This window comes from Lepidochelys olivacea (assembly GCF_965140295.1).
Source record: "Lepidochelys olivacea isolate rLepOli2 genome assembly, chromosome: 8".
NCBI classification, from domain to species: domain Eukaryota; kingdom Metazoa; phylum Chordata; order Testudines; family Cheloniidae; genus Lepidochelys; species Lepidochelys olivacea.
The window spans coordinates 106,096,098-106,109,771 of NC_140418.1; the positions used below are offsets into that span (position 1 = coordinate 106,096,098).

Below are 13,674 nucleotides of genomic sequence, written 5' to 3' on the forward strand. Positions count from 1 at the left end.
TCTCAGGTAGGTCAGGGATTGTATTTTCTCACGGGCGCCCAGCACTTAGCAGAACGGGGTCAGATCCGGTTGCCTGGTCACTCCTCCCGTACTAGAAATAAAAGGTCAGTGCTTGGGCTGGGCAAAACCTGGACCTTAACTTTCACAATGACACTGATTTTCTTACAGACCGCCAGAGCTCTCCCTACGCCTGCTCCAGTTCTTCATTACTGGAGTCTGGAGGGTCTGGGCATCTGCACACAGCAGATTTTGCTGTGGAAAGTTCCATTGGCACAAGCTAGGTAAGTTACCTGCAGCACAGAACACTGTTAAGGAAAAGATCACAGCTGGACTAAATATGCATCTCTTCTGCATGGGGGGCGTTGTTCGGAGTGAATTTATTATAGTCCCCTTTGACAAGCTGGGAAATCTTAACCATTAAAAAGCAATTTTTCCAATCTGAAACTTGCACATGGGAGCACACACGCACGGCAAATCAGGGAATCTGGACTCAAGAAGTAGTTTAAAAAAAAAGATCAATGAAGTAGTCAAGCAAAGAGCAACTGCCAACTCCACTCGCAGGATATGAATATACAATGTGGATTTTGCACTGTTTGCAAATCTAAGGGGAACCGGTGCATTGTGTGCTGGGATGAGCTCAGAAGGAAAAATGCCCACTTAGTAGTATGTGCAGATACATCCAGGCCCTCTGCATCAAGGAAAGGATGTATGTGGGGAACAGATATTTAACAACAGGCTCTTCAATCTAGCAGAGACAGGTCTCACATGATCCAATGGCAGGAAGCTGAAGCCAGACAAATTCAGACTGGAAATCAGGCATACGGTTTTGATGGAGAAAACGACTGGAGCAATTCACCAGGGCCAGGGTGGATTCTCCATCACTGACAACTTTTAAATCAAGGTTGGATCTGCTCTGGGAATTATTTTGAGGCTGGTCTGTGCTCTACAAGAGGTCAGACGAGCTCATCACAACGGTTCCTCCTGGCCTGGGAATCTATCAGTGTCTGACAGGTTTGAATGGGAAGCTGTCTGCTTATGATCATCTCCGTTCTGATTAGTCCAGAAAAAAGACAGGACGTGGCTGGAGAAGTGTCTATCTCCCATTGTACTGCTGACACCCATTGTCTCCCACCAAGGTCACCTCCCATTCCAATTGAGGAATGGCCACCTCGAGACTCTGCAGTATATTGCTAACATCCTCCGACCCCACAACTTGCGCGTGCCTGGGCCTAGGAGCAACAGCTGTCTCAGTGCTCAAAGCCCTCGGCCACAGGCCAATACCGGGTGCAGGAGCAAAGGTGCATCACAGTCACATCCCCACCCGCTCCAGAGAGCCAAGACGGAGAGAGGGAAGGAAGGCGAGACCGGGAAGATTTATACTCGTTTAATTAATGTCAAATGTAGTTTACAAACGGGAATGACAAGTACCTTTTTATATAATATACATTGACACACAATCATTGACACAACTGGAATATCACCTTGTGCAATTGGGATTCTTTGGGCAAAGAGAGTTAATTTCTTTTTTTGTTTTTTGTTTTTTTGTTTAAGCTCATTGTGGAAGAGGAGAAAGCGATCGTTGGTTACAAAACGCGGCTGGCTCCTGAGAAGGCCAGAATGAGACTCTTCTCTCTCCATTCTCCCCTCAGATCCCCACCCTTCTTAAAAACAGGGACGGCTTTACATTAAAAAAAAAAAACATTACTGGTTACATATGGTTTTACAGATACGTACACAGCACATTGCTGCTCCACAACACACGAGAGAGAGCCTGGCTCTCAGTGCCTCCTTGCAAGGCAGAGCTCGGGCACTGGGGAACCTGCCCTCCCCACTTCCCCATTCCCAACTGCCTTAAAAAAAAAAAAATCACTGCGCATTCTCCAGTTCCATTCACAGAGAGATCCCAGCTCTAGTACCAAGGGCACCCGCAGCTAGTGCTGGGCAAGGCGGCCCCCCTTGCAGAGTTTATTATTCCAATTTAAAAACCAACCCTACTGACTGCCTTTCCCAGGGCTTAAGTGCTACAGGCAGGGCTACTTCCCAGCAGAACGAATGGCGTTCCAAGGCTTAACTGCACGTGCAGCCCCTCCCGCTGCTCTCACAGGCCTGTCTCTGCAGGGGAGAAACTTCCAAACTTGGAATGTTAGAAGAGTTTTCTCTCGCAGTCACAGATTCTTCATCTCCCAAAGACCGCCCAAGAAGGTACACATGTGCAGCATGTTAGCTACCAGGGAATGGCCACGGACGCCCGGGATAGACTCACAGGGGCAACAACTGTACTATAGGTAAAGGTTGCTGCCTTGAGAGCGTAAGGACCCAGGAAGCTCAGAGTTAAGTGATATCATCTTTGTTGGCGGAGGGGGAAGAGATATAATTCCATCAGGAGACAGATTTATTTTGTGCAACAGGGTCCTTTAGACATCAAACAGCAAGACACTGACCAAAATGGCAGCTCCCAGGAGAAGACATCAGACACTCAGGTAGGGAAGTTGCGATAGAACTATCATCACTGAGAAAAGCTGCCTCCTCAAATATTCTGTTACTGCAAAACACAAACCATCTTTGCAGTGCTGGGGAGGAGTCGGGAGACCCTCTTGATGTCAGCACACCCTATAGTGGCCAGGTGGCCAACACCAAGAAATCCAGCAAGTAGGAGGCTTCCAAAAGGCCTTCAAATGACCCCTGGAGGTACAATATTCCTGTGTCTAGCTTATTCTGGTCTCTCACCTGGGTTCATGAAGTGAGACAGCTAGTGAGGGGGGGCTGCCTGGTGAATACCACCACAAGGGTAACTTCACCAACTTCCCTCCTCCCACATTTCAACTCTGGGCTACTGTCCTGCAAGGTCACCACCCTGGCAACAACAGCCACCAGTGAGAACCTTTAAACAACGCTCACGCAGCCTTGCAAAACTCAAGTGGCTCGAGAGGCGTACGTTGCTTTTTGGTAGGTAAAATCGTATTAGTTTCTTTGTTCCCAAGGTAATAGGGGAGCAGATGGCAACCCTCAGCTAGTGACAGCTGTGTGCGGCTGTGGACCTGGAAGCTAAGGACAACTGAGAGCTGCTGTAGGTGCTGCTGTGGAAGAAGCTGGGAGAAATCTCCTGGGATAAGGTCATTGGGGATCTCTGGCACTGACTGGAAGTATCTGAATCTTTGCTCATCTTAGTCAGTTCGGTGAGGCTGGGTTCTCCTTGCCAACTCAGTGGCCTGAGAGAGGGGCCCTAGCAACACCCTTTACTTAGATGCGGAAGTTACTTTGCATTGTTTTAGGAGGAGGAACGTGCACCATGTCCTAGGAACCCCGGCCCAGGCAGGCTCTGGAAGAGATCGGCGATCTAAAGCAACCTTCCACTGTAGCAAAGAGCTCATACGAGAAAGTCAGTGCAATTCTGAGGCCTCTCGTACTGGCAAAGCGGTAGAACAAGACAGCAGGATGGACGGAGATGGTAAAAAAGGCAGCACAGCAGCCTCCCCAGAGAACACCTCTAGCAAGAGTCTTCCTTCCCTGCACTGTAGTCACCCCCTACTACTCAGCCTGCAACGGTCTCAGCCAGAAGGGAGAGCACAGACTGAAGCCTTGGCCCCGAGCCTGTGCCATGGTCCCGAGCCTGTGCCATGGCCCCACCTCTCCTGTGGGCATAGGAGGCGCTCTGGAGCAGAGAGAGCACCCTGGGCCATTGGGCAGTGAATTCCTTTCCAGTGGGAACAAAACAAGCCAGTGGCACGTTTTTGCTCGGACAAGGGCATGGCCTTTGGTTTTCGTGGGCAATGGTTGGGTTAACTGAAGCTTTGGGGTGCAGATTCCCAGCCACTGGAGACAGCTGCACTTGGCCAGGTTCATTCCTGTCTCCCAGCTAATCTCAACTCCTGCCCGTGCCCCAGATGGAAAAGAGGTGAAAGCACCTGAGCCAGACCTTTCCAGCTGCCCCCCCAATGAGAAACTAAACGCTGCTGGCTTTCTGTGGGATAACGATTCTATGCGAAACAGCCCCATCAGCTACGACTAATGACAAAACCCATCTCCCCTACTCCCCATAAGTCTTGTAAGTTATGGGAGCTGCAACAGCCATTACTAAAAAGCTGTTAACTTCATATCTGACCGAGGAAATATACACCACAGAACATTAAACCATTTACATTATAGATATGTAGATATATACTTTTTTTAAACTAATGACTTTAATGCCAAAGCTTCGCAGAACCAAGAAAAATATGGATTTAATGTTCTCTGCTCATTTTTTTCTTCTTTAAAAAAAATACAACCAAAAAAAAGGGCAACTTATTAGTATGTAATGTTTGTGTCTATCCCATTTATACACAACATTGTAAACATATATAATCTATATTACATGTGCTTCATTTTCTGCCTGTGTGTTTTTTCTTTAAACCTTTTTTAATCACTAGAACACCACCAAAAAAACCAACCAACCAAACAAAAAACAAACCCAAAAAAACAAACAAAAACAAAAAAAACCCAACCAACCAAACTGAACAAAGAACACAAGTTACAGGTTATTTAACATCTTTCCGTCAAGGGTCCCTTCCCAGTCGTCTGGGGTTGGAGGCGTGAACCGCACAGTCCAAAGGAAGGGCTCACAAGCCATCCGCAATGCAAAGCCAGCTCTGGGGAGAGGGGAACACTGGTTTTAAAAAAGGGTTTGGTTTTGCCTGCAGTAGAGTCGCCAAAGGAGGTCCCAAAACGACAGACATGGAAGCCGAGGCTTCCCCGCGGCTCCTTTATCCTCGAGTCCATGTCTGGAGTCTATTGGTTTTAAACGTCTTTTTTTATCATCGTTTTCCCCCCTCGGTGTGATTAGCTGATCCGGGTAGCTGTGTCCCGCCCTCCAGCTGTGTCCTTCATAAGTAGATGCGCCTGAGGTCTCCGGGAGACGTGATGGTGTTACACTGGGGGCAGAGCTTCTTAGCACCCTGCAGCCAGCAGAGGAACAGAAAGAGAAATGTCAGCTAGGCGGACGCAGGACAACGGCGCGAGTTTCCCCTCGGCTGTGATGCTGGGGATGACAATATGGAAGCAGGAAAGGCCAAGGCCTCCCAATACCCAGGACCCCTGCCATGAAGGAAACAGGACAGAGAGGGGATGCCCTCTGAGCAGCAGGTATGAGCCCTCTGAGGGGAATCAGGCACCCCCTTCCCCAACACAATCCCTGCTAACACGGTATGCACCTAGGAGGTCCCCGGCCACAGGCTCAAGGAAGAGGAGAATCCAGCCTGAGTGCATCTCATTCATGCTTTGACTCATCAGGGGCATTCATTCTGCATCCTTTTAACCCCCTGCCCACATGCCAGCTCTTCTCGAGAGTCCCCATCTACAGACGCTGCTTGGGCAGCACCAGCTCCGAGGAAACAGCCAGGAGGCTTGGAGCTGGATTAGCGCTCGGCAGAAAACTGAAATTCAGTGCAACAGTTAGCCGATTCTCCTCCATCCCCTTCTTTACAGCACCAACTTTGGCTCCAACTGTCCCGCTCCATCCTTCCCACCCGACCGAGCTGTGTGCTGGCCCCTGGGTGTCAGATGTAGCCCACCCTGGGTGTAGCTCTGTCTTCACTGACCGCTGGCCCAGTGAGGGGAATATCAATTGCTTAGAGCCTTTGTGCTAATGGACCAGTAGAGGTGCATGCTTTTAGCACCAGGGGTCCTGGGTCTGACCCCCACATCTGCCAACCCAGCATGGGGCGTTGTGTTACACAGAATGACGCTCTCATGGCCACTGTGGCATTCACTGAACAGGACGACAGGGAGTGTGGGGAAAGACACTGGTCCTAAGGCTTCAGTGCTGCTCCTCTAAGCAGCAGGAGCAGCATGGGGAGTGCCAGCCCCAGGGAGCGTTCTTACTTTTCCCCTGACCCTTTAGAAGCCCCTTCATGGGATCTGGAGGGGATGGAGTGGCTGTCTGCAGCTTGCAACCTCCCTTGGGCTGCAGATAGCATCCCTAGGTCAGGGCTGCTCCAAGAGTTAATGCCTCCTCCACCATCGCTCCCCACCTGCTGTGCAATGCTCCTGTGGATGCTGTTACACCTGGGCGGTGGGGGGCCAGCTCAGCATCATGGAGCCCCCAATGCCCTGCGGGGCTGGAAGTTCTCTTCCTGACACAGTGGCTCAGGGGCCTTTGGAGGCTGCACTCTTGCTTCCTAGGAGCCACCCAGCAAGGAAGATCGAGGCAATGTGGGGGTTCAGCTAGCTGCATTCCAGGACCTCTCAAACCCCGTGTTCAGAGCACAACACAATCCAAGTCTCGGAGCCCCAGAACTATACAGATCGAGGTCCTGTTCAAACGCCCCACAGCCAATGGGAACAGGGCAGCCAATGGGAACAGGAATTCCAAGCCCTCTGCCCCACGCTACAGAGGAGTCTGTATCTGCTGCCACGGTGAACTGAAACAAGCAAACTCCAAACCCCGGCGAGGTAACGGAAGGATGACACCAGCACTGCATGAAATGAAACAATGGCTGGTGCGCCATCTGTCATGGATCCTGACAGGCAGAGGGTGTTAATAAGCCTCCGAATCGGGGGCAACCTAAGCTGCTCATCATTAGATTGGCAGGTGTGACAGACAGCTGACGAGAAAGGGACAAAGATGGCTCTGTGGCTACTGATCCTCCGCTACACGCAAGCAGGGCTGCAGTAGGCCTGGAAATCAGCCGTGCTGGCTTTGGACACTAACAGATGGCCTCAGAACACAACCTCCTGACTCCTGCGTCAAAGCAGCAAGCACAGGCTCCGTCTGAGCATCCCAACTCTTCTGCCTGCTGCTGTCAACCTGCTTCCCAGCCGTTCCTTTCCAGCCCAACTCCCCAGACAGCATGCCCGGCAACAGGCCCTGTGGAATCCGACAGGCACCCAGGGCTGTACGAAGCGGGGAATGCCAGCCGGCTGCTACGGCTCGCACAGACTGACCCAGAGGAGGCAGATTCTCTTGGGAGGAAGAGCGGTGCTCCCAAGAGGGGCTTGTTTTGACCTCTGCAGCCAGGGCAGAAAGTGGGCGTTAGAGCAGTGCGCTCAGCAGGTTTGCAGGATCCGGGCTCCGTGGAAGGGCAGGTTCGGATCTGGCCATGCTGCACTGATTGCTGCCAGTGGCAGCTCTGATGACGAGAGAAGAGTTGGATGCTCTCTCTGACGCTACAATTAGCATCAGCTGTGCTCTGCACAACGAGCACCCACGGGGCAGGGAAACCTCAAACCCAAGTAGGAAACGCCTCTGACTTCCAGGACAAATTCAGGCTATGTCTACACTGGGTTTGTAGCCACTCGTGCAACCCGCTTAATGAGGACAAATTACATCAGTGCAGAGGAATTTGGATCCTCGCAGCTTACCCCAGCGTTGAACAGGTGTAAGGTGTGTCTGCCCTAGGGGCTTGTACCTGTGCCACTAAGAACTCAGTGCAGACAAGGCCAAGTCAATTCTCCTCGCCCTCCTGGTGCAAGCTGCCGCTGACAGGCCTCCGACCACTGAGTCGCCTTGGTTTCTGCAGCGTAGAGGTAGCCGCGCTGGCCCCAGTACACTAGAGAGACACGGGCGGGGGAGGGAATACCAATCTCTCTCCCCAGCAGAAGTTGGTCCAATAAAAGATATTACCTCACCCGCTTGCCTCCTCGTTTTCTGCCATTTGTGACCTTCGGAAGGATCGGGTGTCAAGGGGTCATTTCAGAGGGGCTGAACTCTCACCAGGCCTCACATGAGAGATGGAAATGCTTGGTGCCATTGAAGTCAGATCTAAAGCGTCACCAAAGCCCCGCCCCCCCAACCTGCCTTGGAGGCAAATAAAGCCACTAAAAACCCTCAAATCACCCAGAGCACAGGATACACTGTGCCCTTGTGGCTAGGGCAGTAGACTAGGAGTCAGGAGACCTGGGTTCTGGTCCCAGCTCTGCAGCGATCTCAGGCAAGTCATTTCCCCTCTCTCAGCCTCTGCTTCCCACCCTTTGTCTTGTCTCTGTAGAATTTAAGTGCTTCAGGGCAGGGCCTGTCTCTCATTGTGCCTGTGGAGTGCCTGGCACAAGGTGGTCCACAAGGCAAGTACCTTTACAGAGCCAAGCTGCTCTCTAGGCTCTGCCACCAACACCACGCTCTGGCGGGTAGGCTTAAAAATCAGTACACGCACTTCAAGATGCCCAGGTTACAATGCAGCCTTTTGCGTCTCTCTCAGGACCTGCGCTCTGGATCCTAGAGCTGCCAAGAAGAGCCTGCTCTTGGGCTGAATGCTCGCCTACAAAGCAGGTCCCTGTTCTTGGGGGTCATGGCAGGTTGATATGAAGAGGCAGAGTGACCAATTTTTAAAGCTATTCTCTGTCATTTCAGGCTGGGGTCTGTCGCACTGATGCTGAGATTCAGACACCTGGGGGCCCACACTGTGTGCATCAATACAATGTATTTCAATTCACATCCGACAGAACCACTGGCATGGCTGTGCAGATTCTCTGCTCGTGCAGGGGTTTCCTGCAGCCTCATGGCTGCCGGGCTCCCCACTCTCACAGGAGGGCAGGGTGTATGGTCTCTGTAGGTGCCAGAGGAGCAGAGAGGTTTGCGCACAGCGATCAGCGTTACACGGAGTGGTGGTTGGCAAGTTCTCAATTCCTGCCTGCAATGTGCCCCAGCAAGCAAAAGTGAGCATGCTAAGGATTCCAGATGTGGCTAGCTCCTGCACATCTGTCTCGACCCTTTCCTTCCCAGGAGCAGCTCATTAAGGAAGAGGCAATGAAATATTTGTCCAATCGCACCTCACCGCTGATTACACAAGGGAAGCGGATTCTTTCTGCAGCTCCCACCCCATGGAATGGCTTGGTGCTGTCACTCTGATGGGGGGGGGTAGGGGGGAGAAAGCAGGGGTGAGAGGACAGTGCTCCACAGACACTAGGTGCTCTCATGCAGTGCTGAAGAGCCTCCACAGACACGCCCTGCAGCCTCACTGCAGTCAATGGGGCTGCCCGGCTCTGGCCAAACGCAGCCAGGGGAAGAACTTTAATGGACCTTTTCCTGCTCAGTTCGCCCTATTAGAGAGAGACCCCATCGCCTCTCTGCATGTGTCCCGAGAGATGGGGACCAGCACATCCTCCTGGAATACAGAGACAGGCCCCAGCGAGAGGTGGATTTCAAACTGGCAGGCTTCTCTGGAGTGACAGAGCATTGTCTGAGCAACACGTACACATAAAACTCCTAGGAAAGGGGATGAACAACTGGGGGCCCCACCTGAGAAAGGCAAGGGAAACCCTTTCCATCAAGTGCACCTGTATAACGGAGAAATTCCCACCACGCAGCCATACCCAGCCCTCACGGGGTCAACCCGGTTCACTGAACTCCAGAACTCGTTGAGAATAAAGACAAGGAGGGAAAAAGCAATTAAAACCCAAGATCACTTTGCTGTTCCAGCCTGAGCACAGAGAAGTCTCCCAGCTCCCCGCTCTTCTCCGGGATAACTGCACTAACTAGAGATCAGACAACTGAATGCTGGGAGCTTGAGAGTGACAGGGAAAATATTCTCGTCTGAAAGCAATCTGTGTATCGTGCGCGTGCATTTCAGCTCTCTCCACACACTGGACCCAGTATGCAGAGGGCCCAAAGTGCCTGGAAGTAGAACTCATCCTTCAGGCGGTCCCACTGCACTACTTGATGCCCACCAGAACACAGGACAGGGCAAGGGCTAGGAGTCTCTAAGAATTATTTGGGGACAGTTCTCTGGCCAGAATGGATCACAGTGGCCCCTCCTGGGGTTGGAATCTATGAATCTGTCCTTTCTCTACTTAGAAAAAGTATCTCAAACTCAATACCCTGCAAACTTAGGGGGGTTGATTTGAATCACTGGCTCCACACAGGCCCCTCGGTTCTATTTCCTTGGGGGTTTGTGCCTTCTGCTTCCAATGCAGATGGGATCTTGTGGGAACTGCCCTCCACGCACGAAATTTCAAGAATTTCATGAAGACAACTTTCAGCTACATAAGATGGCAGAAATCCAACCACAGGTGGTGTCTGCCATTTTGACAGTTTCTTATTCAAAGATCTAGCCCTGATTAGCCCTTGATCTGAAACTTACTCTGGATCGGAACAGAGCCTCAAAGTGACGCAAACCAGAGAAATGGGAATAGCTGTTCCAGTGGCCCAAGGAAGGCTCAGACCACAGACATGAGAATCCAGCCCTTCCAGGCAGGGTTAGTATTTCTCTTGTTCTCTCTTCAGGAACGTTCCTGCGTCAAGGCACATAGGTACAGACTACATTGCTCCAGAGTCCAAACCAGCAAGCTGGGTCCCACCAAGAGGAACACCCTAGTGTGGATAATTTTATGAGGGGGGAGAATGTTGTTTCGCTGAGCTTGGATAGGACAGCTTGTTCTGGCTCACAGGGTGGGGAGTGCCGGAGCGTGAACAATGCCATCTTAACTACCTTCTGCAGCTTAGACTTTAAGCAGGCTGGCTGCACACACACAGCTGGAAGGCCCAGGGTCTCTAGGTCCCCCTAGTATCTATGTTTAGTGTTAAACAGTCCAGAGAAAAATAATGACTTTAGTCTCCTGGGAAGAGCTTATTTTTTTTTAAGCTGATGTCCCTGCACACATCAGCATGTGCGCTACATTCAGAACCCCACGTTCTAAGCATGGAGTTGTATTTTAAACACTAAAATCACTTACAACCTTGTTCCTTGCATTTGACCACATTTTTGGCGGTGTATAGTATTTATTACTATAGGCAATTAAGCTATTCTCACACACACATGTCCTGGCACAGGGACAATGAAAAAGTATTTGTTCCCCCCTTCTCACCTGCCAGCTGGGGTTACTAAACTTTTCCCTTGAAATAAAAATGGTGTGGAATAATAAGTCACACCTGTCGGCCGTTCCCCCCCACCCCGTCCTTCTGCTCCTTTCATCATTGCTCCATGGAAAAGCCTTGATGTGTTATAGCAGCGTGTGCTGCAGAAAAGCATCTCAGCTTTTCCCTTATAAACCTCAGTTTTCAGTGGTTTATAAAACTCTGCTGCAAGAAGTTTGCTCCGGGGCTGAAACACGGTAGAGAAAAGGGGCTGGGATCAAGACGGGATTTATTTTTTCCCCTCCCGTCTTAATTAAAATTTGGCAAGTGATTGATCCACAATATGGGCTAATCACTTCGGGTAGTCTGAAAAATAAATTAACAAGAGCTGCGATGTTGAGAAGTTGTTAAGGCTCACTTGGTGCCAGGAAGGACTGGAGCTTTTTGTCTTAAAGCTACCTCTTAAAAAAAGAATTACACTACATTTGTTTTCAACCAGATAAGGCAGGAAACTTGAAGTTAGGGCTTAAGCTGTTCCTGCTATCCTGTTAGTCTGTGAACAGTGATCAGTTTCCAAACAGAATGCACTACCCAGATGCAAAGGAGATGAAGGCAAATAGGACTTACATAGCCACCCACAGCATTCAAAGCACCTCACCAAAGCTCAGAGAGAGAGCTGCAGGGAGACACCCAAAGTTATGAAGAGAGCACACTGCCAGAGGTGGGAACAGAACCCAGGATCCCCTGCTTCTGAACTAGACCATACTTCCGCCCCTGTGTGTGTGTGTGTGTACACAAAATGTGCCCACACATTGTAGGCCATATTTCAAAACATACCATTCATCTGTGCTGGTGTTTTGTCATTTATTTCCACAGCAGTAGGGTATGCATGGTGCTTTGCAGACAAATATAAAGCTAGGTCCATGCCCCGAAGAGGATGGAAGAGGGGAGAGTTGCTACCCCATGAGGCTTCAGGAAAAATCCACAAAGGACGTGGCACAAGCCAGTGAAAGGCAGGAATGAGTTATAGTTTTCTGACTGTTACGCCAGCTTTGCAAATAGCCACCCACAATACATGTATTTTGGGACACGCACTAGTTACCTGAGGAAGGTTACAAGGCTCAGTATTAACTAGTACCATCTACAAGAAAAATATGTATTAAATCTGAGAACATGGCTTTTCTGACAGATCTGTTCAGAAGGTACTGTTAAGGCGAGTTCCAGGAATCTGAAGATTTTTTAAAAGCTCATTTTTGGTCTTGCAGTGCCATCATTTACTTATATTCAAATATGCCTTAGTCTGAGAATTGCTAACCAGATGAGTGAATGAATATGCAAAGGAGGTGCTGGGTCTAGATGCACAGAACCCAGGATAAAAACGCTCTCCCATCCTGAATTACAACACAGCTACACCTCACACAGAGCTCATGTGCTGAGAGACAGAGAGTGGTCTTGGAGCTCTAACTCATGTGAATGATAACTGGTAATCATTTAAGAACACCTAATTAGATGCTGAAAAGCCACAACCGAGGAAGGAGGGGATGGTTAAAGGGGGGGAAGCGAAGGCAGCACTAAAGAAAGAAAAAGGAAGTCGATAGTAATGAATATAAATCAGATGTTAGAAATTGTAGAAAACTGATAAGGGAAGCAAAGGGACACTAAGAGAAAACTATGGCCAGCAGAATTAAGGACAATAAGGAGTTTTAAAAATATATTAGGAACAATAAGAACAAAAGGAACATTAAGAACAAAAAGAATCCTGACAATGGAATTGGTCCATCACTAGATGGAAATATTAGAATTATCAATAATAATGCAGAAAAGGCAGAAGTATTTAATAAATATTTAAGATCTATATTTGGGGAAAAAACAGATGAAAGTGTCTCATCTTATGGTGATGATAACATTCTTTCCATTCCACTAGTATCTCTGGAGGTGTTAAACAGAAGCTACTAAAGTTAAACATTTTATTATCAGCAGCTCCAAGTAATTTACAGCCAAGAGTTTTAAAAGAGCTGGCTAAGGAGATAACTAGACTGTTAATGCTGATTTTCAGTAAGTGTTGGAGCACTCAGGATGTTCCAGAACGCTAATGTTGTTCCAATTTTTAAAAAGGGTAAATGGGCTGACCCAGGTAATTAATCCTGGGCAAGAAAATGGAGCAGCTTATATGGAACTCAATTAATACAGAACTAAAGGAGAGTACGGTCATTAATGCAAATCAACATGGGTTTATGGAAAATAGATCCTGTCGAATTAACTTGATATCTTTTTTTGACGAGATTACAAGTTTGGCTGATAAAGGTAATAATATTGATGTAATATACTTAGACTTCTGTAAGGCGTTTGACTTGATGCTGCATGACATTTTGATTAAAAAACTAGAATGACATAAAATTAACATTGCACACATTGCATGGATTAAAAGCAAACTGATAGCTCTCAAAAATGAAACTTTGAATGGGGAATCGTCCTCAAGCGGGCCTGTTTGTAGTGAGGTCCTACAGAGATTGGTTCTTGGCCCTACGCTACTTAATATTTGTATCAATGAACTGGACAAAAAACACAAAATCATCAATGATAAAGTTTGCAGATGATACAAAAATTGGGGGAGTGGTAAATAATGAAGAGGACAGGTCACTGATTCAGAGCAATTTGGATCACTTGGTAAGCTGGGTACAAACAAATCATGTGTGGTTTAATACAGCTAAATGTAAATGTATCCATCTAGGAACAAATAATGCTGGCCACACACATATGATGGGGGATTCTATCCCAGGAAGCAGTGACTCTGAAAAAGATTTGAAGGTCATGGTGGATAATCAGCTGAACATGAACTCTCAGTGTGACGCTGTGGCCAAAAGGTCTGATGCAATTGTGGGATGCATAAAAAGGGGAATCTCGAGTAGGAG

The 13,674-nt window shown here is 48.9% G+C and overlaps 1 protein-coding gene across 5 annotated transcripts in view; it reads right to left on the reverse strand.

The window, feature by feature from the left end:
- Positions 1-1,369: 1,369 nt before the first annotated feature.
- The window catches only part of RNF220 (ring finger protein 220), a 334,084-nt gene continuing 321,779 nt past the window's right edge, over positions 1,370-13,674 (reverse strand). For all 5 annotated transcript variants that reach the window (XM_084636163.1, XM_084636161.1, XM_084636164.1 and 2 more), the window contains one exon: positions 1,370-4,931. In XM_084636163.1, the coding sequence (XP_084492289.1) occupies positions 4,860-4,931 (72 nt within the window). In that variant the 3' untranslated portion in view covers positions 1,370-4,859. The remainder of the gene's footprint in view (positions 4,932-13,674) is intronic.